Consider the following 26,835-nt stretch of genomic DNA (forward strand, 5'->3'; position numbering starts at 1 on the left):
TTTTGTTCAAAAATAATTGGTATTTCTAAAAACATTGTCAAAGAGGAATATAATTCAATTTTCACTTGGCACTTTGGCAGTCATTTTAGCAAAATTACAATATCTCACCCTCTATTTAAATTGCTCATTGATTGGTTGTTACAAAAAAAATCCAAGATAAAACCAGTAAAGTCAAAACCAGTAAAAGCGATTGTAAAGCATTGTATGTTTTCAGAATTGTTTACATTTCCATTTCTTGAAATTATGTTAGAAAGGCTGTAAAATCAGGTGTGTAAAACATTATGAAAATAATTGCTAGCTAGTCAAGTGCTCAGTCATCACAAAGTCTAGGCGATGTTGATACTGAAAATGAAGAAGGAAGTGAATGTGAAACAGACATTCCAACATTTCTTCAGATCTAGACGATCTGCCTCACCATGAAAGCCAAAAAACCCAGGTAGTGCATTTCAAATTAATTTAATTTCATTATTTAGTGCTTGTAAATTTTATACAGGATGGTAATTGCCTTTAAGTATTATTTAGAGTTGCAAAGAATCAAGAGACAATGGGAAGCATTCAAAGTTTTGTTTCAAAATTAGTTTTAACTAATGGCCAAATTTTTATTAAGTTTATCATCTTAGATGGCTGCTTAAAACTGAACCATTCCTGTACTCAAAGAAGTAAGAAACAGTATTTCCAAGAGCTTATCATCTGTCGGATAGGTTCATTTCCTGCAAACTTTAAACAAGGCAATTTTTGCAACTTTTAAAAAATCTTGTAATAATTTTCAAGATCCTAATAGTGATGAAGCTGAAAACTGAAAAGGTACAGGTTTTCAGGTATTAAAAAATTCGATACTAGAATGGATACCTGATAATTTATGTTTTGCTTCCTTAAATGTCTGTTTTGGGTGCTCAGGCTATCAAGTATTTAACAGGCCTATACCCAAATGGTATCGAGGGTTGAAAATTTTTCAAAATTACCCATTCAGTGGCAGAACGAAACCCAATGACATTCTCTAGTTGATAATACCAGTTTCTACTTTCATCTCATCTGTAGAAATGGGATGATTTTAAGAGCAGCTAGAACAATACATCTATCTTTTCTTTCTGTGGTTTTTCTTCAGGCTTTTCCTCCTGTGTCCTTATACTTCTTCAGAAAATCAGTAACAGTACTTTTTCCACATCCAATCAACACCTGCAATAACAAGCTGCAATAACTCTATGAGTCATTCCAAATAATGATCTTAATAATTCTTCCTTATTGATTTCATTCAGTACATCAATTTAGGAAGAAAAAAATACTCATAAAATACTCATAAGAGTTATTAAATCATGATATGACCTAAGTCTATATACAAAATTATTGTTGAGAAAAGAAAAATAAACTTAGATTCAATATGAAACTCGTTCAAAAAGTGGACATGTTGATTGTATATATATACATTTATATATATATATGTGTGTGTTATGTATGTATGTATGTATGTATGTATGTATGTATGTATGTATGTATGTATGTATGTATGTATGTATGTATGTATGTATGTATGTATGTATGTATGTATGCATGCATGTATAAAGTAAATTCTTCTTTTTTTGTTGTTGTAGTGCGCAACAATTAGCATTTCAACTTCTAAAAAATTCTGAAAAGTTCATTAGTAAAATGAGAATGGAGAGAACTTTGCAAATGCAAATTTTAGATATCTTTATAGAAATTTTGACATTGTATGAGGTATTTTTATGTGTTATATTTTTATTTATATTTTTGTTTAGATTTTTATATAAGCAATAAACAGTGTTTTATGAATCATTTGTAAATATTAGTTTATTTTTTTTAGGGTGAGTTGCATGAACTTCCATTTTTAAATGTGTTTGTTCAAGTGCTGATTGATCCAACTAACTCTTTAGCTGTCAAAGAGAAAATTATCTGCTGTTCACCTCAAATATTCAAAAATGGTTCGAATCAACAATGCTCTGACTTCAAAGAAGCATTATTGCATGTTGTTGCAAATGATTTTCCAGTTAACTCTGATGATTTACAAATAGGAAGTTTAAAGTATGCTGAGTACATGAGCTGTTTGTCAAAGGTAAGCAGACACATTCTCTCTTTTACATAACCAGCTGGTTCAGAATTCTGTGCAAATTATATCTCAAAACAAAAGTAGCAATCTGTAGCAATCAACAAAGCTGTTTTGGAAAGAAACAAATGGAATTGCAAATCAGAAATAAAATTTCCACAAAATATTTTACTTTTTTACATCCTGCAGTCTGAATGAAAAAAACTAAAACTTTCTGAGCAATATCAAAAGGTATTGTGCTTTTTAGAAGTTGAATTATGAGGCAAATTAAAGAAATGTTCAAAAAATTCCTTGTTACATTGGTTTTTTTTAAGAACTCAGTTTCAATCAAACAAAGCTAAAAGACACTAGATAGTAAATAAATTCTTTTACACAGCTGACAAAGATCAAAGCCTCATATGTTTATGTGTTAGTCAGCTGTAAACAAAAAGCACATTTAAATTTAAATGGCCTCTTTTCAACTGAGTCTGCTTTGTTAAAAGTTAAAACACAGTGATTGAACACTACTTGATTGAACTTGATTTGTCATGATGTTACAAAATACTTTTAATCTTAAATTCCTGTTAATGAGAAGAAAAAAGTTTATTTTGTGCTCTGTAAGTTAAATTGATGTTTTCAACTAGTTTTTATCAAAAGCATCTATTTCCAACCTTTTCCTTGAGGGGTGTACCATGGATCATAAAAGCAGTTTTGAGGCATCACACTGTTTGATACCTGATTTGACATTTTTAAATCTGAATTTTTTGTTTTGTCTATTCACCTTTTGATCTAGTGATTATATGTTAGATGCTGTATTAAAATAATTAATAAAAGTTGGCTAAGTTTTTTATATGTAGGTTTCCAACAAGTCATCTAATAACTTTTCCAAGCTCAAAATATTGAGTTTATTTCTGTAATAAAGAAAGCAGATCAAGAGATGTAATAAATAAATACTCATCTTAAGTTCACAATCAGAATTACACAGGTTTAAAGACTCAATTTAAAGAACTCTGTGAACCACCAATTTCAATAAGCTTAAACTTACTATGTGCTTGAATCAACCTACATTTGTAATTAAAGTTTCACTTCAATAAATTACTATTAGCATCATCATCAAGTATAATCATTAAGTATATAAAATGAATAAATTTTCATCATTAAACACATAAAATGAGGACAACAAGAGTAAATCCTGTACCTTTTTTTCAATCAAACCAGAAAGATGAAGATGAAACGTTATATAAAAAATATATTATTTGGAAGAGAGGATTAAGGATTTGGCAACAATAAAATCTGATTTCAACAAAATTAGGTTACTTAGAGATGATCTTGTCAACAAAATTTAGATGTTGTTTAAAAGAGCTTCAAGGTGTTTGGGCAAGCAAGCATGTTACAAATAATGTTAAGTATTGTTTATGCTGATGCTGAATTTTTCCTCTTTACTTTTAGTTTTTGAGAGCGCTGATCATTTCATCTAATCCAACTTTATTTGAAATTCTTGTTAGTGTTTTCCTCAGAGAAGCAAAGTGTGTCTATGAAAAAACAATCTTGCCTGCTTTCCTGATATTTATAAAAAAGCAAGTTTAACTATTTTAAATAAATTATTTGATGTTTGTCTTGTTTACTTTGTCTTGTGTACTAGTTACTTAATTTATTGAAACATATTTTTTGTTTGTAAAGTTGGTTGCTTTTTCTTTTTCTAAATAGTCTTAATAATATACTACTATCGATTTTTAGCTTAAAATCAAATGATGTTAAAATAGTTTCAGAGTTTTGTGTGAAAATGTTTAATGATGAGTTAAAGTATGCAGATGATTTAAGAGCAGGAATAATTGATCGAGTTTGTATTCCTCTACTTAATGGAATCACATGGATTAATTTGCAAAGTTTCTTTCAAAGAAACATTGCTATGCTAACATCACATATAAATGAGAAATTTAACAAATCACTGCAATCTAAGTTTGCCAGTCAACTCATTAACAAAATCTGCTGCTTTGATCTATTGTCGCTGATGTATGAACTTTTAGGCAAAGAAGAGTTGTGTTCAGCCACATCAACAATTGTTCAAGCTTTTTATCCTAACCCATCTTCTGGAAAGGAGTTAACAGTATTTCTATCAAAGTTAGTTATATATAAATATATAATAATATATGTAGTTATACACTCTCACACACACACACACACACACACACACACACACACACACACACACACACACACACACACACACACACATACATACACACACACACATTGGCACACACACATAAACATTGGCACACACACACACATTGGCCACACACATCGGCACACAGTTAATTTTGAATTTTTAATGTTTCAGGATTAGTTAAAGAATCATAATGAATCATTTAGTTGTTTAACAATTCTTAACTTTACATAAAAATCCTGTTATTAGATTTTTAGCTGCCTTGTTTCTATAGACACATCAGTTTTGATAGAGTTTTCATAGTGGTTACTAAAAATGTCTGGTGGAAAGGCTTTTACCAATGTAGAAAATGGCAAAACCTTACTCTTTCATAAAGAAAATCTCTCAAATCTGGAAACTCAATAAATCAGAACATTTTATCAGATTTTTCCTGAAAAATCTCTGTTAATTTTTGAAGAAATCCTGTTAGATCCTGTTAATATGGCAAAAATGTGCAGAAACCAAAGCAAATGAAACTCTATTTGAGAGAGACATTTAATTGTAAGATTGGTATTAAATTCAGCTAAATCAATGTTAGTTGAGAAACAATTAGCTGTTTGTGAAAATCTAAATATTGTTCAAGCTAAATTGAATAAGTCTCCAAATCTGAAACTTATTTACAAGGAAAACCAAATTAAATTTGAGTGTGAAAATTTGCCTTGTGATTGGAATCAGGTGGTTTGATATTATGAAATTTACCAGATTATTATAAATTTACTATAAATATGAAAAATATTTTCTTCTTTTGATAAAAAAAATTTAAGTGATTTTTTTTTGGAAGAAAAGAAGTTTAAGATGGTACAGATGGACTGGATGGATATTGCCTTGATTTGAAAAAAGAACCACAATATTTTTCAAGCAAAATTTTTAGAGAAGACTGGTTAATGGTCTGGCAAAGCTGAATTCAGTTTTCACATTGTGCAGAATGAAAGTGGAGACTACACTAAGTTGTTAGAATCAACACTGATTCCATTTAAGAGTAAGTACCGCCATAAAAGGTTTGTTTTCCAACAAGATAACACTAGAATCCATGTTTATACAGAGATGATAGCATGGTTCAAAGCTAAGAAAACTGATTTGATTTGCAGGCCAGTACAAAGTCCTGATTTGAATCCTGTGAAGAGTGTGTGGGACATTGTGAGAAAAATTTATGCAAATAGTACGCAATATGATAGTGTAGATATCCTGAAAATAGGTTCTGAGTTTTGGGAAAATATGAAAACTAAAAGTTTTGCGAAATTTGATTGGAAGTATGCAAACAAGAATTTATCAAGTTATTGAACACAAAGGAACAGTAAAAAAGTGTTAAAAATTTTAATGCTTTTTGTGTTATAATTGAAAATTGCGTCTAGAAATGAGACACCAATTTCTTGATTTTTCTCAAAGTTATTGTTAATTTCCAATATCAATCCTTTATCAAACATGATATTTTTTCAATGATATCCTTTATCAAACATTTACATGAGGCATGAATTATACCAAGTATTTTTGAATTTTTTGAATAGTTTTGTATAAATTTTAACAAAGTTTAGGTATGCCTATAGAACTGAACCAGTGTGTGTATGTGTATTATTCATATATTTTACATATATATAAATATACATATATTTACATGTATTTATGTATATATATATACATACATATATGTATATATATATATATATATATATATATATATATATATATATATATATATATATATATATATATATATATATATATATATATATATATATATATATATATATATATATATATATATATACACACACACACACACATTTATGTAGACACTTAACCACAAAATTAATGCACCACTTATAAATTCCAAATTATTTTGAAAAATATTATGTATTTCCCAAATTTTTTAATTACAAAGGTGATAATAATGTTTATTGTTCCAACTTTTGTAGGTTTTATTCTGTTTCCCTTATTTAATTTCAAAATTATAGTAGCTTTTCATAAGTAGCATGTTTTGCTGTAACTAAACCTCACTTCTAAAACAATAGTATGTATTGCTTTTAAATTGTTTTAACAGCAGAAAAGATAACTGTGATTTGAGCAACACATCTGTTCACAATGCAGCGTTCTACATGAAATTTAAGTTGTGATGAATGTGTTGCAATTGTTTCTTTGTCCAATGAAGGATTAACAAATTGCGAACTTGGTAGAAGATTTGGATTTGTGTCTAATGCAACAGTTGGTAGGGTTCTACGAAGGTTTGTAGAAACCAATGATCATGCTAGATGACTTGGCCAAGGCAGACCACAAGCTAACAATGCCGTGGAGGACTGATTTTAATGCTTCGAATACTGAATGGTTCACTACTACGGGAAGTCTCCAAATACAACTGAGGTTTATGGAGCTGCTGTTAGTCAAGATACCATAAGAAGATGACTTTGTGCTTTAAATTTATGACCTCGGGCAGCAGCTACTGGTTCCAGATTGCCTGCAGACCACCGAAGAAACAGACTGGCTTTTGTAAGGATGAATTGGGAAATACATGATTGGGGACAGGTCTTATTTACAGATAAGTCAAGGTTTTGCCTTGTAAAATCTGATCACTACCCATGAGTGTACTTAAGTCCAAATGAAAGATATTTCGCTTGTAACGCTCGAGAAACCACTTTATATGGAGGCAGCTCATTGATGGTATGGGGCGGAATATCTTTAACAGCTTGCACAGAGCTTTTTATTGTTGATAGTGGACATCTGATATTTTAGAACCTTTTGTTGTACCTTTCGCACCGTACATTGGAGATGGATTCCTTCTTATGTGGGATAATGCTAGACCACATACGACACATATTGTTACTGAATACTTAAGTAATGTTAATATTCAAGTTTTGGAGTGGCCAGCTTGCAGTCCAAATATGAACCCAATAGAGCATCTTCAGGATATAATGGGACACTGTGTTAAAAGCCAACATCTACCACCTAACAGCATAGATGTGCTGCAACAAAGTCTTATCTGCATGTAGAAAGTTGTCCCTCAAGAAATGATTAGATCTCTAATTGAAAATATGTCATGGTGCTGTCAAAATGTTTTAATTTTAGCTCTATTAGTGTACATAACAATAATAATCATTTTACTTTATTTTATTAAACAAACCATTTTTTTGGTTTGAGTTTTTTTTCTCACGATCCTCAAAGTCAATTTTATTATTATCATGGAAATAATTGTGTTCATGTGTTCTATTCTTAATATGTTTTTCAAAATATATGATAATATTGAAGACAATTAAAATAAATTGTAATGTATGAGTAGTGTGTTAATTTTACAATCAAGTGTATATATATGTATAAATATTATTTTTTATTTTAATTTAGAGCAGCATCACAATCTTATAAAGAACTTTATACCGAAAATAATGTAGAGTTACAGAGAAAATACCACTGCTCTGCTTACAACTGCTTGATTTCTATAATTTCTTGCACACAGAATGAAATGAAATTTTTTGCTGGCTTGCTTTTTTTGGAAAATCCAATGAAAGTATGATGAAGTTTCCTTTTTGTATGTGTGATAATTTCTAATTGTTAAAAATAATAGTTATTGCTTTTATGTTTCTTGAATTAAAGTCTTTTTGTTTGAAGTGATTTTTAGATGATTCTTTCTTTTTTTAATGCTACTTACATTTTTTGGGGGTTGTTTTTATCTGTCAGGGCTCGTTTGTACTTGAAAATCTTGTTGATTTGAAAAAAGAGTACAAATTTGATAATTATATTCCATTTACAAGAAAGAAAATACTGCAACTTATCAGAAAAGCATCTTGTACATCACAACCACAACCAGAAAGTAATGGTATTTTTCTATTCTACAGAACTTTTTAAAGCAAGCTCTCTTAAAGTTTCTCATCAAATTTCATAAAATTTATATTATATTTTATATTTCATATTAGTTCATCATTTTATATATATTCCTTTCATTATAGATTTATTTATTTTTACAGAAAATAATTTTTCTTACAATTCATCACAATATCTAATTGAGAGTAGTCTAAGTCAGGATGTATTACAGTTCGATTTCAACATGCCATTTAATGCATCGGCAGGTTATGATATAAAAGATAAAAGTTCCACAAACGAAGAGGTAAAGACATTTTTTAAAATTCTCTTTAACAATTGCTCAATATTTATTTAAATATTGTATGAGCATTATTAAAGTAGCTATTGATATTTCTGTTGATCATGACCTTTAAGAGTTTGTGCAAAATATATGAAACCTTGTAAATTGTAATGGATCTCAATGTTTAAATGTATTATAAAGTTTATCTGTCTAAGAAATTATTTTTCAATAAATTGAAATTTTGATGACTAGATTAGGAATATTATAAAGTTGACCTTGTAATATATATTTTTTTTGAATTGTAATGTGATGCAGATTTCAAAATTATTTCAAAGAACAGTTTTAAAATAAAAACAACAAATTTTATTAGTTTAAGAGGGGTGAGGGGATTAGTGATACAGCTAAATTTAAAAATAATGAATATTATTTGAAGTGTAATAGATAAAAAAGAAACGCAAAATATTTATGAATCACTTTTTTTAGCTAAGTTTTATGTTAATTCATTAAACAATGACAAAAAGATAAATGATCAGTTGGATAAATGCAAACTCTTCATATAAGCTCATAATTTCAATTCAAAATACATGACATATTTGAATTGTAACAAACTTTATGTATTCTGAATAAAGAAGCTCAAATAAGTAATTAAGTATAATGTAATGTAAGTATATGTAAGTACCAGTTAAATACATAAGGTGTAATTATTTTTATAACTAGTAATTAAATAGATAAATAGTAATTGTAGTAATTAAGTATGTATCTAGTACTTTAGTAAATAGTAAGTTAAGTAGAAAATAGATCTAATACATAAAACTTTTGATTTTGAATGGTTTATAAAAAGTATCTGAAAGTTTTTCTAAAAATCAAATGAAATGAAGATCAATTTGTTAATGAACAATTTAAAAAAGCATGTAAGTCAGCAATATCATCCAACAGTATTTACATTAAGAACTGACTTCTAAATAAAATATTTATTCAGGAGTTAGTATAAATACGATATAGTATTTATAAATAAAATATATTTTGATAATGAAAAAATTTTATGAAGCATTCATTATCAAAGAAATAAAAACCAGTTTTTTTAGTCTTTATTTCTGAGAAAATTGTTAAAAAATGTTAAATAATCTGACCATTACGCTTCTAAGTTACAATATTTTAAAATGCTTGAGAACCAGTAAGCTTCTTTTAAAACAAAAAATTCTTGATATTGAAAGCTCTAAACCCTATACAAAAGTGTAATTTTACTGATATTTCTTTTAACAAATATTGTTAAGATAATCTTATAAAAAATAATTTTTTTTTAAAAAATATTTATTAAATGTAGGAATCAGTCAAAGAAGAATCAGTGGAAGGCACTATAGAGTTGGATGATTTAAACCAGCATGAGTGCATGAGTAAAATACTCTCTTTAATCATTCATATGAAGAACAAGAAGATCTACATGGATCCAAATGATGAAGTTGAAGCAAATGAGATGCCAGCTTGGATGATTTATTTTCACTCAAAGATGACAAATAAAGATACTGAGCCTAATGTTTTACTATATATTGCTAAAATAATAATAAATGAACCTAAGGTAATCTCAGTTTTATATATTATTTTATATTTTATTTATATTATGAATATTTTACATATAATATATTATATTTTATGTATAATATTTTATATGATATATTATTTTATATTTTATATATATATATATATATATATATATATATATATATATATATATTGCTAAGATAATGATGAATGAACTAAGGTAGTCTCAGTTTTTTAAAGTTAACTTAATAATTTTTTTTACATGATTGCAAGTTTATATAAATTTATTCTGCTTTAATGTTCTTACAAAATAAATAAAAATATTTAAATATTACAAGTTATTTTTTATTAATAAAATTAAGATTTTTTTTTTTAACTTAACAGTATTGAAGTTAATTTCTTTTGATCATAGATATTTCAACCATATGGAAAGTTTTGGTTTCTTCCAATAATAGAACTAATATTAAGTCAAAGAATACCTGGGGAACCTTTAAACTATTTTGTTATTGACTTAATAGCAACCATGTTAATCTGGGCTCCCTGCATTCCAGAAAATACAGTTGCTAGCTGCAATCTGGCTACTAGTCTACTTGATTATTTGATGAAGAATTGTCACAGCTTAGAAAACTCAAAATTAAAAAATCATTTACACATAATAAAAACAATATCTGCTTCATGGAAAGATCGACTTGATTGTTCATACAAATTAATTCATTCGCTTTTTTCTTTTTCTGATATCAGTAAAAAGGAAAATGTAACAGGCTTACAAATTTTGGGATCTGTTTTAGCCAATGGCTTTTCTCCATTTAAAGCTCAAAGTGGTCTATCTGAATATGATTATTTTGCTGATTTATGCAAAAATTTGGTATTTACATATAAAGAAGTTTATGCTACTTGTGCTGAAGTTTGTGGTTTATCCCTTAAGTATTACTCTCATGACCTGGCAAAAATTGAATTACTTTTTAAAATGGTAAAAGAACACCTGCGTGAATTTTCAAAAAAAAACAAGGACAGATTTGTGATTTGCTTACATAAGATTCACTTAAATTATCCTATGATTGTTGACAGGTATTTTTTTTTTTTTAAGTTGTATCTCCTGTTTTGGGATTTTCAGAAACTTGTAAAGAATTTTTTTATTTAAATGTTTCTGAAAAATACTTTTTAAAGTTTTTTTTTTTTTTTTTTTTTTTTTTTTGTTTTACAGCTTTTCTTGTTTTTGTTTTTTTTTCTGTGTTTTTACTTTTGTGATTTCTTGTGTTAGCTTCATTCCTCAGTTACTGTATTGCACAAGTAATTTATTTGGACTGTTAAAAACACTATGCATTCAGTGTTTGGCATCTCGAATTGAAGAATTAGCATCAGAACAGCAAAATATTTACTCACAGCTGAAAGGAAAAGAAATTGATTTTATTGTCAATAATAAGTAAGTTTTGTATTTACAGTTAAGGAATCTTTATGCACAGTTAAGAAATATTTATGCATGATTGAAGATAAGTGAAATGATAGATACTTAAGAGTTATCTATCTTAACAAGCGTTCTATTTTGTACATCTCCAAAGAACAATAGATTGATTTTTTATTGAGAAAATTCTACAAAAAAAATTTTGTTGTCATGACAAATATTCTTGATTTTGTTTTAATACAAATTTTTAACTTTATTTAAAGTATTCTTTTTTCTTTTTCAGTGATGAAGAAACACTAGCTGCTGGTCTCAAACTAATTGGTGGTTTGTTAAAAAGTCTACCAATCCAAGAAGTGTCGTTATTGCTACCAAAAGTTGCTCTGCTACAAACTAACTCAAGTATTCAAATCAGAGAGATTGTCTATAAAAGTTTTATGTGGTGCTTTGATTATTTTAGGTTAGTAAAAGAAACTTGAAAATTTCAAAAATCGTCTTTTTTTGTCAATAAAAAATTTGCATTTACAGTTTCATTCCCAGTTTTCTTTTTGAAAAACTTTTATTTCATGTGAAAAGTTATTTGAACTCCATTTTAACTTTTTTTTTTGTCATCATATTTTATAAACCACAGAATGATGACAAAATGATGACATTTAGTTGCATTTTGTCATAAAATAGAAAGAAGCAACAAGTTAATCTCAATTCGTAATCTAAAAATGAGCAAAAATAAAGCAATTTAACTTTTTAAAACCATAGCTCTATCTCTTGTAGCATGTATGTTTAAAGCATGTTTAAAGCTTAACTTAAACTTTTTATTAAGTATTTTTTAGTTTATTTGCATAAGTTTTTTGCTTTGTTTAGAGAATGTAATAAAGGTATAGAAGCTGAAGAAAGAAATTCGATTTTGCAAACTTGCAAAGAAGTGTTATTAGTTGGTATCAATGACTCAAACACTGATCTCAGTTTGTCCGTATTAAATTTCTGGAGAAGTGAGTTTAGGCTGCCTGAAAATAGTGTTGAGAGATTGATTGAGGTTCTTCGAGCTTTATATTCTAACAAAATGGAAAAAGAATACATAAGCTACAGTACAAACTTAATGTTGCAGTTAACATCTCTCAGCCCAGATTATTCACTCCCTTTGTTTTCTATTGGTTTGGATACAGACAAAAACTTCCAAAACTTTAAAGTAAATTTTTCTTGGCAGCGTCAAAATGCCTCATTGACTCCATTGTTTGTTTCATCCCAACGCTCAAGTACTGCTGGTACTTACATTTTGACACAAAGTAGCCAAGATGAACGTATTCGTGCTACACAAAACAAGTTTGAATTTTCTCAAACTCATCAGGTTCCTTCATCTCTTGATTGGATGAGTCCAACAATACAGGTAGATTTTTTTTTCTCACAATATTCTTTTAAAAATTTTTTACAAATGTTTTTTTTTTTAGCAATTCAAAAGTAAAATCAAATCAGTAAAAGTAGTTGAAAAACAAATAATTAAAATTTTGTCTTAAATGACATTAAAATGATTGCCTTATTTTCTTTTCATAATAAATTAAGTATTTTATAATCAGTAAACCAATTATGTCATTTTTGTGTAAATTTTATTTAAATTTTAATCAAATATTAAATGATCTTTTTGTTTTACTGACTTGATTAAGTTTGTAACTGATGGCTAATTTATCACATTTATAATAGGTTACTTCAGAGCCATTTCTTCAAGGTTTACAAGTATCAGACATTCCAACTAATAGTAAAATTTTAGGTCAGGAAAATATATTTAAAAAACCTTCTGCGGAAAGTTTAAGGTTCAGGCATAAAAATAATAAAGAAAGAAACTTTCACTTTGCTTCCATGGAAATGAAACGTCAAAAGCTGCGCGAATCTGCTATAGAGCAAAGAAAAATTGCAAGGGATCGAAAAGTATAAAAATTATTTTTTTTTACTTCACAGTTTGTATGTTAAAATAGTTGTAGTTATTATTATTTTTTTGTATTATTATTGTTGTTGTTATTGTTCTTATTACTATTATTGCTCTTATTATTATTGTTGTTGTTCTTCTTCTTCTTCTTCTTCTTCTTCTTATTATTATTATTATTATTATTATTATTATTATTATTATTATTATTATTATTATTATTATTATTATTATTATTATTATTATTATTATTATTATTACTATTATTATTATTATTATTATTATTATTATTATTATTATTATTATTATTATTATTATTATTATTATTATTGTTATTATTATTATTATTATTATTATTATTATTATTATTATTATTATTATTATTATTATTATTATTATTATTATTGTTATTATTATTATTATTATTACTATTATTATTATTATTATTATTATTATTATTATTATTATTATTATTATTATTATTATTATTATTACTATTACTATTGTTATTATTATTGTTATTATTATTATTATTATTATTATTATTATTATTATTATTATTATTATTATTATTATTATTATTATTATTAGTATTGTTATTATTATTATTATTATTACTATTATTATTATTATTATTATTATTATTTATTATTATTATTATTATTATTATTATTATTATTATTATTATTATTATTATTATTATTATTATTATTATTATTATTATTATTATTATTATTATTATTATTATTATTATTATTATTATTATTATTATTATTATTATTATTATTATTATTATTATTATTATTATTATTGTTATTGTTATTATTATTATTATCCATTTTTTGTATTCTCTAGAACAGTGTTTTCTAATGTGGGTAAAATGATTTTAATAATTTTAATAAAATGATCTAATGAGTGGTAAAAGTTTAAGTTAATCATATGGCAACTTTTAGTTTCCTCAGAGAAAATTTCAATCTTTTAATATTAAATTATGTATGTCACATTGAAGTTATAAGAATTTTTGAAAAGCTTAGATGGGGCATGACATAAAAAGATTGGGAAATACTGCTCCAGAAAATTCATCAAACCTATTTTCATTAAGTGTTTTTATATGTAATGTAGATAACTTTTTAAAACTGTGTGTTAAAGGTGGTAATGTATAGAAAATATAGAGTTGGTGAACTGCCAGATATCATGATTAAACATTCCGACCTAATTGTCCCATTGCAAGCACTTGCACAGCTTGATCACAAAGTAGGGCAACTATTGTTTACATCAATTTTTTCAGCAGTGCTTAGTCAGCTGCCTCAAAACTTCAGTGAAGAAGTTGTATCAAAAGTTATTAGTGAAGTTCAGAATGCACTAAGTCTCATGATGCAGTCCTCAACTTATTATGATCCAACTTTTATTAATGCAATTCAGAACTTATGTTTTGAAAGTAAAGAAATTAACTTGGACCCACAAGTGGTAAGCAGTGCAAGCATCATTAGTTTGCAACAGCCTATTGGCATTTTGTTGCTTGAGAAACAACTTATTAACTTAGAGAATGTAGTTTCAGAGCCAAAAAGAAAGCGAGCTAGAGCAGATTTGAAATTTGAGAATATAATGATTTGGTCAGAGCTTGCTAAAATTTACAATTCAATTAAAGATTATGATTTTTTAAGAAGCATATTTAGTTCTCAAATATCCACTAATGATGTGATGAAACATGCACTAGCTGCTGAAGCAACAAATGATTACGGATCAGCGCTTCAAATTTATAGAGAGGTAACCAATAATTTTCAATTCAAAATATTGTCATGTTGTGTTATATAAGATTTTTTTTCTAAATCTTTTTGGTTTATATTAGGCTGCACAAAAAGAGAATTGGGAGGATAGTCCTTCATATGAAGAAGAAGAGTACTGGGACACTGCACGTTTGCAAGTATTTGATCTTTTTCATTATGCAGATTGTTGCTATGCATTTAAGTTAAGCCGTTAGCAAATGATAATAAAGCTAAATTGATATTTGTCTAAGATTCCTGGATAATTACATTGTACTAAAGTTATTTGTTTGTTTTTTTTATTATGATTCATGCTTTTTTTTTTTTTTTAGTGTTATGAAAACTTAGGAATGTGGACCAATTTAAAAGATTTCACCGTAAGGTCCATTGAACAGATAAATGAAAATGAAGAATTTGATTTTATGAAAATGTGGGAAAATGACATTTTACAGGTTTTGACTTAACTTAAAAGTAAATTTGACTTTATTCATTTGATGTGGAATGACTCATATAAAATTTTTACAACAGCTTTTTTGCTTTTGAAGCAATTATCAAATCGACTTTGATAAGCAATTATCAAATCGATTTTGATATTCATTTGATGAATTTTATTTCTGTTTTGGTTGAATTTGATTTTAAAACAATTTGTTTTTAAACAGGAAAAAAAAATTTAATTGCTTTTCTTAGGAAGTTTATTTGCCTTGCTACATAAAAAGTAACATCAAACTTATGGCTCAAGGAAATTTTGGTGCAGTTCATAAAGAGTTTCAAACATTTATTGATGCTTCTTTATTAAATGAATACAGCAAAGATCATTTGCAGGTAATAACTTTTATCTACTTTTTATTTTTATGGTCTACATTGCTGTGATTCATTTAATTTTTTTTTTCTCAAAGTTTGTTCTAAGTGTTTAATCTTTATATTGTATCTTCAAATCAGTTTAAAATTGAAAGAATACCTTTCATAAATAGATGCGGTACTGTGAAGATTTGGCCTTGTTGAAAATATTGCAAGACAACTATGGAGCTGCTCATCACTTTCTTAAAATTGCAGAAAACTCCTTCCTCAATGTGAGTTTTAAAGCATAATTTTTTTTACTCTTCATAAACAAATGTTTGGAGTTCGATTTTGAAGGTCACGCATTGCAGAATAATAAACATATTTTTACAAAGTTCCACTTGTTTTTTTCATTACTATTATTATGAGAGAAGTGATGTATCTATATTTTCTTTTTAGTGCTCTCAATAAAATTTGATCATCACAAATTTTCTACTGTGACAAAATATTTGTTCCAATTTCATAGACAGTACAAATTATATATGCATTGGTGTGCAAAACTTTGTATTGCAAGGAAAATTATGAGTCCACATGTTTTTTAATTGACTTAAGTTAAATTAATACAAGCAGGTGGAATTTTATCCAATTTTTCCTTTAACAAACTGAGTAATACAGCTTTATTTGAACAGCTATGCTTTTAAACTTGATGATCTAGCAATTCTCAAAAGGGTTCTTTTGAGTTCAGGTCCAGTGATTGAGATGGCCAGCTTAAACCTCTCTCATTTGATATAGAAAAACACTGTTTTAATGACTTGGATGTGTGTTTGGGATCAGTATCCTGCTAAAATCTCCAATTCTGCAAAATTGTTTCCTCTGAATATGATAACAAGTTGTTTTCATAAATATCTTTGTAAATAGCAGCATTCATATTTCCGTTAATCTAGACCAATGAACCAACTCCTTATGTAGAGAAAATTTCCCAAACAATCACAATTTCTCTACCATGTTTTACTGTTGGATTTTGGTACTGAATGACATTTCTTGTCCCAATAGGACATTGCAAGAGTTGTCTACTGTCACTTCCAAAAAATTAAATTTAGATTCATCTGAGAAAGTTCATGTTATTGTTTAAAATAGACCTATCTTGATTCATTTTAATTTATAATAACGTTTGTAGTGTAACTTTTTTATTGATTTTATTGGTAATTGCTAGATGATCTCAAGTGGTCTAAACTCATGTCATTTTTCACATACTTATATTTTTTGTTTATTTGTTAAGTACATTTATCAACTCCTAAAAATGAATACATCAATTATTGCATCATTTAATCTTTTTAAATTTAGTTATTGTTAAATATTTTTTGATAAATAATAGTTTAAACAAGGTTCTTTAGTTAATTCTCTTTGTGGCGTAAAGATTTCTTTTATCAAAAAAGTTTTCTTTTGAGTTCAAAAGTTTTCTATTTTGATAAAAATAGGAGACTTACCAGTAATTCTGGTTTTTACTATGAATAAACAAGATTTTCATTTAAATTGAATTATTTAAAATTAAAAATCATAAACAGGCCTTTACAGAAATAATTGGATTTATCAAATATTTTTTAGCATCCATAAAAACATTTACTGATAGTATAAGTTTGATTTGTTAAAATTGTTTGCTCAAATCTGATGTATTAAAAACAGATTTTTACAAAGAAAATCTCACAAAATATAATTTTGTTAAAACATTTTACAAAAGAACCATCCCTGCAGGGGTCTCTTTTACTAACCACAGTTAGTAAAAGAGACACCTGCAGGGATGGTTCTTTTGTAAAATGTTTTAAATAAATTAATTCAAATCTCTCATACAACAAAATTCACAAATGTTCAGTAAGTATGATTCATTGTTATGTCGCCATCATTAGGATTCATTGTTATGTCGCCATCATTAGGATTCATTGTTATGTCGCCATCATTAGGATTCATTGTTATGTTGCCATCATTAGGATTCATTGTTATGTCGCCATCATTATGATTAATTGTTATGTCTTTAGTTTTTTACTTGATAATTTTCTTTGGATTGGACATCTTTGCTCTTCTTACTACTAAAAAAATCAAGAAACTAAACTCTTCTGACTTGATATTTTTTCAAGAAGGTTGATATTTTAAAATCAAAGATGTCTTTTTTTTTGTACATCATCAAAAAAATCATTGATTTTCTCCAAAGATGATTGTTAAAACTCCTTGCTCTTTTAATACCCTACACACAATTGTTTAAAAAGAGGCCACCAATATGAGTACTTTTGACTAAGACCTTAAAAGGTTTAACCAAGTTGACTGGTTTATCAACCTTTGTCAACAAAACCTAAAAAACCAAAACTGATATCAAGAAATACAATAGACACTAAACAGTTCAAATAAAATTATGTCAAATTAGCATTGTTTTTTTAAATTTGTCAAATTTAAATATCTTAATATCATGTTAGGTATTAAAAATGTTTGTATGTGAACCATGTGAAGTATAATTTTGCAGAATAAACCAAAAGTTTAACCTAATAAATTTTCCTACTGTCTGACTGGGAGGCTGTCTTACTTGTAGCATCAATGAAATTTGAATTTATCTGTTTGATGACTGAATTTCATATAATTTTGATGACAGAATTCCATAGAAAAGATGACATAGAAAGACTTCAACTTTATAAAGTAAATATTAATATTCCAAAAATATAAGTATTCTATCTCCATTACAAATATGCAGGATAGAATTAGTTCATATTTATGCAAACTGTTTATTCTTTATGTGTTTAAATTTTACAACTTTCTTTTGTTCAGGAATGGTCCCAAACAAGCAGACTCATTAATACTAGTCGCATAATAAAGTTGCAAAATCTGCAAAGAGTAGCTGAGATGAATGATTTTGTGAAGATGATGACCAGTGGCAGTTAATAATTGTTTTGAACTTGAATGTTTTTGTGTTATATATGTTTTTATATCTTATATATGTTTTCAAATATTCAAAAAGATTTTCAAATCCAAATTTCTGTTTATGAACTTAAAATAAAGTTTTAAAATTTTTTCTGTTTTGATTCAAGATTGTAAGGACAAAGTTAAAGTTCAAGAGTTTTTAACATTGTGGTCTGATCGACTTCTACATTCAAAAAAGCATTCGACAATAGCATGGAATGATGTTGTTCTGAGTCGGTATAGCTAATAAAATTTATATATGTAACTGGAAGTTATTATGCTTTTAATTGGTTTAGATAAGTTATGATCTATTTTATTTTATTCCTTACTTTTTTTTATGCTATTTTTTTTCTTTTATTATACTTTATACTTTCGTACATTTATGTTTCAATGACTTGCTACAAAAAGAAAATTAATGTAAAATTATTATATAATGGTCTTTACTACCCTAAATGGAAATGATAATAAGAATAATTAAACTCTTTTTTTGTTACAGCTGTGTTTTTATAAATAAGTTCAAATCCAACTTTCCTTCAGATCGGTAAGAGCACTGTTTGTGTATGTTTATGTATGTTTGTGTATGTTTATACACAAACATACATAAACATACACAATTTTTAATTTTTATTTACAATCATTCTTTATTTAAAAAGTTTGTTAGATCTATTAATTTTATTAAAAGATTTTCTTTTTAATTTATTTACCAATCTTTATTTTAGAATAATGTTAGATTTTTTGGAGGATGAGGAGACAAAAAATTTTCTGAAGTTGGTGAATGTTGCTGCAAAACAGGTTTATTAGTTGATTTGTTATACTTTGCATTATTGCATTTGTCGCTTTGATAATTGCTTCAAAAGGAATAAAACTGTTGTAAAATAATGTATATGAGTCATTCCACAGTAATGCCCATGACAACCAGTGTCAATTGCTTTTGAAAAGTGTTACTACCAACTATTCTAAAATTCTCAGAATAATAAAGTGAAAAATAAATTTGTTTTTCTTCTGGCTATCATGTGTTACACTACTTAAATCTAATAATATTTTGTTGCTACTATAAATGCCTTTTTACTGCATTATCAAATTGGTTTGTTACAAACCTGACAAAATATTTTTTAATGAATGCAATATTAAGAAGAAATCATTTTACTAATAGGTGAAAATACAAACTATTAGTCCTTAGTGGCACATAATCACTCAAAAATATATATTTCTGTAAAAATACTACAAAAAGTGCTGCACTTCTGCTGAGATGGCTGAATAGCACTGTGTCCCAGTCTTTTAGAGGTCCCAATATATCAAAAAGAAAGACGCTGCATTTTTATCAATTTTCTTTTTTGTATTCATCATTCTCTACACCAACTGCTTCAATATCTACCTAGTTGCATCAACAAAACCCTTCCATATTTGTTGTTATTTTGTATAAAGTAACAATTTTGTTGTAAGTTTTCTTTAAAAAAGATAAAATATGTTGGAATTTATGCTGTCATTTTGTTATTATAAAATTCTTTATACAAAAAGTCTAATAACTTTGAAAGATTAATTTTTACAAACTCTTTTATTTTGATAACATATATAATTAGTAAACAACAAGTGGAGTTAAAACACCTTAAAACATTTTTTTTCTGACTGACAAATTTCTTCAACTGTTATAAATAGATTTTTTATTTTGTTTTTCTGCAGGTCTTCATTAGAATTTTTTATGTATTTTAGATATAATTTTTGTTTAGATATTAGTTAATTTATTTCTATATTAGTTAATTTTAATCATTAAATATTATAGGGGAATTATGCTGTAGCAAAGCAATATTTGAGTGACTCCTCTAATGTCATTCTTAAGGTAGTGGTATTTCATGTAATTGACTTTTTCACATGATTATGCTTATTATTGACTTTTTTACAGTTAAAAATTGTCATTTTTGCATAATTTTCATAATATGAAAATCATTGTTTAGTTTTCAATTTGATTCTTTTTTTTTTTTGCTTTTTTAAACATTAAATGATAATCATTTTTCTTGTATGGTTTTAATTTTTCCCATAAAACTTTGGTTATAAAAATTTCTATTTAATCTTACTTTTATTTTTATTTTTAATAACTTATTTAGATTGGTAATTTTTTTTAACAATTGTTAAGTTTCATGTCAAAAACATGAAAATAAACCTGTGGTTACACTATGATCTTCTTTTTTCATTCAGGAAAATCGAGCATCTAATATTGGAATACAGTGGAGGCATATGTATGCCAAAGTTCATTGTAAAATGGCAAACATTTTTCTCAAAGATACTTCTGCAAATGTTGTTGCATTATTTTCTGTAGTTGGTCACCTCGGTAAGTTAATTTTAAGTGTTTTAAACATTGATATACATAAAATTTAAAACATTTTGATTTAAAAGTACTATTTCTCCTGACAATTTATATTTTATTTTATATTTAAATATTTTTAGGTACATTACTTTATATTGACAAAATATCTCTTTAAAATTATTTAGATTAATATTAAATATCTCTTTAATATTTATTTAGATTAATATTAAATATCTCTTTAATATTTATAGACATCTCAATTATTTATAGAGATATTTAATATACACTTAACCACAAAATTAACGCACCACTTATAAATTCTGACTTATTTTGAAAAATAGAATGTATTCCCCAGATTTATCAATTACAATAATGATAGTAATGTTTATTGTTACCCCTTTTGTAGGTTTTATTCTGTTTCCCTTATTTAATTTCGAAATTATAGCAGCTTTTCATAAGTACCATGTTTTGCTGTAATTAACCCTCACTTCTAAAGCAAAAGTATATATTGCTTTTAAATTATTTTAACAGTAGAAAAGATATCTGTCATTTAAGTAACACATATGTTCACAATACAGCATTCTAGACAAATTTACTTTGTTCAATGAAGGATTAACAAATCACAAACTTTGTAGAAGATTTAGAGTACCTAATACAACAGTCGGTAGGGTTCTACAAAGGTTTGGAACAAATTTTTATTGCTTCAAAAACTGAGAGAATGGTTCACTACTGCACTAAGTCTCCAAATACAACTGAGGTTTATAGAGCTGCTGTTAGTCAAGATAACATAAGAAGACTTTGTGCTTTAAATTTATGACCTCGAGCAGCAGTTACTGGTCCCAGATTGCCTGCAGACTACTAAAGAAATAGTCTGGCCTTTGTAAGGAGGCATATAAATTGGGAAAAACGTGATTAGGGACAGGTCTTATTTACAGAAGAGTCAAGGTTTTGTCTTGTAAGTTCTGATTGCTGTCCAAGAGTGTACAGAAGACCAAATAAAAGATATTTCACTTGTAACACTCGAGAAACCACTTTATATGGAGGCAGCTCATTGATGGTATGGGGTGGAATATCTTTAACAGCTCGCACAGAGCTTTTTATTGTTGATGGTGAATGTCTGACTTCTCAATAATACATAGCAGACATTTTAGAACCTTTTGTTGTACCTTTTGCACCGTACATTGGAGATGGATTCCTTCTTATGCGGGATACTTAAGTAATGTTAAAATTCAAGTTTTGGAGTCCAAATATGAACCCAATAGAGCGTCTTTAGGAGATTATGGAATGCTGTGTTAAAAGCCAACATCCATCACCTAACAGCCTAGACAAGCTGCAACAAAATCTTATCTGTGTGTGAGAAGATATCCCTCAAAAAACAATAAGATCTCTAATTGAAAGTATACCACGGCACTGTCAAGCTGTGATAACATCAAGAGGTGGTAGCACTAGTTATTGATAAGTCAAAAATGTTTCAATTTAAGCTGTGTTAGTGTGCATAACAATAATAATTATTTTACTTTATTTTGTTAAACAAACCGTATTTTTGGTTTGAGTTTTTTTTTTCACGATCCTCAAAGTCAATTTTATTATTATCATGGAAATAATTGTGTTCATGTGTTCTATTTTTAAAATGTTTGTCAAACTATATGATAATATTGAAGAGAATTAAAATAAATTGTAATGTATGAATGGTGCGTTAATTTTGCGGTCAAGTGTATAAAGAGATATCTCTGTTTACTTATAGAGATATTTTTGTAAGTTTTTTTCATCTGAAATAATTGTTGTATAGAATAATTTGAAATGAAATGGACTTTCTTTTAAAACGAGTCTCTAATTATTCTTTACAGCTTGTCATGAATTGCTAAAATTTGTTTATTTTTTAGAAAAATGTAAAGCTATTGAATCAATGGAAAATTTAAATCAAAATCTTATAGAGTTTGATGCATGGAGATGCTTGTCATTGTGTGTTAACCATTTAAAAGGTTAATGTTCAATATGTAAAGTTTGTAGTATGTGTAATATTATCATGTTAGATTGAGCGAGTTGTTATTTTTGTTGACATTTTAGTTTATCATCTTAGTTACATCTTTTTAAATTTGTTTGATATGTTAAGAAACTACTGCTGTGTCAGATAAAGTCAGATAAAGATTTAGGTTCTAAAGATTTTAAATTCTTAGTTTAGATTCTAAAAGTCATTTTTTTTCTAACTTTGAGCAAGGCTTTCTTGATTTCTGTCCTCATCTCTGGGAGCGCAATGCCCTTAATCCTGTTTTTCAGTGTACAAGTCATAGATATGTCTAAAAAATATGGGAACAACTTTTCTAAAGGTTCTTGTTTACTTTTAGATAATGAATTATCTTTAAAGCTTTTAACAGATGAGGCTACAAAACTTGCTATTCTGTCACAATGTCACAGAAAACAAGATGTAATTTTTTTTTCTTTATTTCTTTTTTTACCTCTTTTTATTTAAAAATATTATTACAATTATATAATGTGTAATAATTAAAGCATATTTGAATAAATTGATAAGTTGCAAACCATTTTGTTTTAGATTTTCTCTGCTGTTAATTTTATTTTAATGTCTGAATGGCAGATTTACATTTGGTAGCTTTTTTAGAGACAATTTATTGTTCATTGTTCTAATTTCTTTTCTTGATTGTAGTTTGAAGCTGCAATAAAAGAGCAGGCTTGGAAAGCTTCAAACGTGGTTTATGAAAAAGCAATAAATTATAAAAGTACCGCAGCTCATGAACAGTAAAAATTTTTCATTTAAAAAAGATTTTTTTTTTTTTTTATTAAAGTTTAGGCTCTAAAGCAGATCTTGTTTTTGTACCAACCTTTTTCCCTAACCATTAATCCTAACTGTAAAAACCAAATATAAATAAAAATATAAAAAATTAATTTAATTACAAAAATTAAATCATTTTGTTTTAGTTTCATTTATTGTAATTGTTTTTTACCGTTTTTGTTTTTTTTATATTGTTTATTGCCCCAAGTTTTTTCCTGAATCTTGAAATTCATGCTTAGTTAATTACCAACAGACTTTGATAGGAATGTTTTATTTCCTATAAAGTAATTTTAGATTTCAAAATAGTCAAAAATTTTTGACTTTTTTCAATTTAAATGGTTTAATCAGTGCACTGAAGCTCAACAAAAATTTTTCCATATCAAATAACAAAATGATGTCAAAGTTGAGCCACTTGTTAAAGCAAAAGTTGTTAGATAAAAAAGTCTAATTTTTTTGAGTCTTTAACTTTTTTAAAATTTTTTTAAGTCTGTTGTAACTTTTTTTATGACAATCAAAAATATTTCTGCTGTAGTTTGAAAATGCTGATGAATATAGAGTAAAAATTTCTTTAAAAAGTTTTGTGCAGGTTTAAGCTAAACTTTTCAGTTTTCTCTTAGAAAATTGTGTCACAAAGCATTAATGAAGATAGCTTCATATTGTGATGAACTAATTGAAAGTGAAGGTACTCTGTATTTTTTTGAGAAAACAATATGCTTTTCTTTTAAACTTTTTTTTATGTGAACTTAATACTATGTAGTTGGTTATCATATAATTGTGTGTTTAAAAGCTTATTATTTTTGTATGTATAAATGTCTGTGTGGTGTATGTTCACATAAAAGTAATTAAATCTTTTTTAATATTTGAAAACTAATTTTATTTGTTATTTGTTGATTCAGAAATTAGAGAAAATAAATGTGGTTATGTCAAATCAATGATCAGTAGCCTTCTAAAATCAATGTCAATGAATTCATCCAAAGCACGTTTAGCATTTCCACGATTATTGCAGCTAGTTAGATTGTTTCCAGAAACTGGTGATCTTTTTGAAAAGCAGGTTGGCATATTATCAAGAATTTTTGATTATTAGCCTCTTTTGTTTATTATTTGTTATAATTTTTCTTTGGTAATTAATTTTTAATTAATTAATCAATTAAAAGAGCAGAGAAGTGCCATGTTGGATGTTTTTGGGTTGGATTAATCAAATTGTTTCTTTGATGGACAAACCAATAGTTGTTCATTTAAAATCGATTATTAATAATATCGCCAGATCGTATAAGCATGCTTTGTTGTACCCACTGAAAGTGAGCAGTGGGCAATTCGTTTTTTCTTCAGATGAAAGCAGTTTGCAGCGAAAAGAATATTTAAAGAGGCAATGTCTTTTTTTTTTTTTTTTTGTTAATATTTTTTAACAAGTTTTATAATTTCTAGTTGCTATATTTTGTTCCTTTTTATTTACAGATTGTTAAGTTATCTGCACTCACCATTATTCGATAAGTTTGCAAATGCTGTAAACCAGCTCACAAGTCCTGTCAATCTTATGAAGGTATTACTTTAATATGCTGTATTCAGTTACTTTACTTTTTTTGTTTGTTTGTTTGTTTAACTCATTTCACAAAGTTAAACATATAGCAAAAGATAAAAAAAAACATATAGCAAAAAAAACATGTAGCAAAAAAAACATATAGCAAAAAAAACATATAGCAAAAAAAAAACATATAGCAAAAAATATTCCTACTGTATTTTTTTTTTATCATTATTTTTAAAGGAGTTTTATGAAGAAATGAGAATTCATGTCAAGCAAAGTTCTGAAAGTCAAATAGTGGCATGCTGTAAATCAATTTGGGATTTATTGTTGGATATAAGCAGTAGCCAAAATTCAGAATGCCTGCCAAAAGGACCAGTTTTTAAAGAATTTTCCAGGGTATGGTATATATAGTAATTATAATTGATTTTTGGTGCACAATTATTTGGTTTGAAGTTTTTTGCAAAAAATATTTGTTTAAAAATTTTTTTTAATTTCTTAGAAATACTTAAGTTTTATTGAATCTTTACTTGGCAAAGATGGTAAAAAGATTGTTGGAATGTCTTTAAAGGTTTTTAAAAGTTTTATTTTTGTTTTACTTTTAAATGTTTTGATTAATAAAATTTTCCTTTTAACAATTATAACTAAAATTGGAAATTTATAAGAATCTTATGAATTCTGCTTTTAATCAAATTTTAGTCAGAAGTTAAAATTTACTTAAATTCAAATTTCTTAAACTCTATATTTAAAACTGTTGGAGTTTTCTTTTTTCTTTCTCTGTGTCTTTTTTTTAAAAATATTAATAAATTACTATTTTGTGATTTTCAAGGACTTTGAAGTAGCAGTCTTAGAATTAAAAAACAAAGTCACAGAACAAAAAAAAGGTGAATCTTTAAAAGATTACTCGCCTTGGTTGTATAGTTTTCAGGCTGATAATTTTACTGAATATCTTGAAATACCTGGTGAGTTGGCAAAAGTAATATTGATTTTTTTTATTGTTTTGCTGCTTTGATTTTGCTGCCTTAAGTATTTTTATCTTGTTGTTAAATTGTTATCTTCTATTTACTTGTTTTTAAATTGGTTTTTATTGCTACTTCATTTGTTGTCTTTAAGGTCAATACACAGGTGAAAGCAAACCAATGATTGAATATCATGTAAAAATAAATGGATTTGATGAAAAGGTAGAAATTTATACATAGGAAGTTCAGGGGTGTTCAAGAAAGGTAGAAATTTATACATAGGAAGTTTGGGGGGGGGGGGGGGGGTATTCAAGAAATAGGAAAAAACGACTTAAGTTATTTTAATTAATTTTTAAAACAATCAATTTTTATATATGTTGTGATTTTAATGTGTCAATAATGTGCCAATAATTAGCTTTGCTAATTATTGACAAGATTCACACGTTGCATAATTTTAATATTATAACGTTGTTTGTAACGATTGTTAATTGTTGACAAGAGTCACAAGTTGTATGTTCAAATGCTATATATAGCGAACAATTTTTTTTGTAACGTTGTCGAGGTTGTTGACAAGTAAAAAAAGATATTAGAAACGAAATAAAATGGCTCTTACAGTATCGG

General features: G+C 26.8%; 1 protein-coding gene across 3 annotated transcripts in view; it reads left to right on the forward strand.

The window, feature by feature from the left end:
- The window catches only part of LOC145185403 (DNA-dependent protein kinase catalytic subunit-like), a 76,100-nt gene that overhangs the window by 28,057 nt on the left and 21,208 nt on the right, over nt 1-26,835 (forward strand). For all 3 annotated transcript variants that reach the window (XR_016455662.1, XM_090097793.1, XM_090097795.1), the window contains exons 44-78: nt 1,590-1,713; nt 1,820-2,068; nt 3,488-3,615; nt 3,776-4,159; nt 7,575-7,737; nt 7,908-8,040; nt 8,195-8,334; nt 9,635-9,886; nt 10,262-10,917; nt 11,111-11,272; nt 11,535-11,708; nt 12,110-12,632; nt 12,944-13,168; nt 14,313-14,930; nt 15,013-15,087; nt 15,259-15,378; nt 15,614-15,748; nt 15,898-15,996; nt 18,515-18,623; nt 18,775-18,883; nt 19,143-19,187; nt 19,366-19,438; nt 20,427-20,483; nt 20,840-20,972; nt 22,832-22,930; nt 23,294-23,373; nt 23,611-23,702; nt 24,354-24,418; nt 24,633-24,787; nt 24,891-25,102; nt 25,192-25,276; nt 25,499-25,654; nt 25,758-25,826; nt 26,085-26,217; nt 26,369-26,436. Coding sequence is in view for 2 of the 3 variants with exons in the window: in XM_090097793.1 (XP_089953919.1) it covers nt 1,590-1,713; nt 1,820-2,068; nt 3,488-3,615; nt 3,776-4,159; nt 7,575-7,737; nt 7,908-8,040; nt 8,195-8,334; nt 9,635-9,886; nt 10,262-10,917; nt 11,111-11,272; nt 11,535-11,708; nt 12,110-12,632; nt 12,944-13,168; nt 14,313-14,930; nt 15,013-15,087; nt 15,259-15,378; nt 15,614-15,748; nt 15,898-15,996; nt 18,515-18,623; nt 18,775-18,883; nt 19,143-19,187; nt 19,366-19,438; nt 20,427-20,483; nt 20,840-20,972; nt 22,832-22,930; nt 23,294-23,373; nt 23,611-23,702; nt 24,354-24,418; nt 24,633-24,787; nt 24,891-25,102; nt 25,192-25,276; nt 25,499-25,654; nt 25,758-25,826; nt 26,085-26,217; nt 26,369-26,436 (6,100 nt within the window). In the remaining variant the exon portion in view is untranslated. The remainder of the gene's footprint in view (nt 1-1,589; nt 1,714-1,819; nt 2,069-3,487; nt 3,616-3,775; nt 4,160-7,574; nt 7,738-7,907; nt 8,041-8,194; nt 8,335-9,634; nt 9,887-10,261; nt 10,918-11,110; nt 11,273-11,534; nt 11,709-12,109; nt 12,633-12,943; nt 13,169-14,312; nt 14,931-15,012; nt 15,088-15,258; nt 15,379-15,613; nt 15,749-15,897; nt 15,997-18,514; nt 18,624-18,774; nt 18,884-19,142; nt 19,188-19,365; nt 19,439-20,426; nt 20,484-20,839; nt 20,973-22,831; nt 22,931-23,293; nt 23,374-23,610; nt 23,703-24,353; nt 24,419-24,632; nt 24,788-24,890; nt 25,103-25,191; nt 25,277-25,498; nt 25,655-25,757; nt 25,827-26,084; nt 26,218-26,368; nt 26,437-26,835) is intronic.

This window comes from Hydra viridissima, unplaced genomic scaffold (assembly GCF_058129835.1).
Source record: "Hydra viridissima isolate aposymbiotic clone 2 unplaced genomic scaffold, HvirCarnegie_v1 scaffold_9, whole genome shotgun sequence".
NCBI classification, from domain to species: Eukaryota; Metazoa; Cnidaria; class Hydrozoa; order Anthoathecata; family Hydridae; genus Hydra; species Hydra viridissima.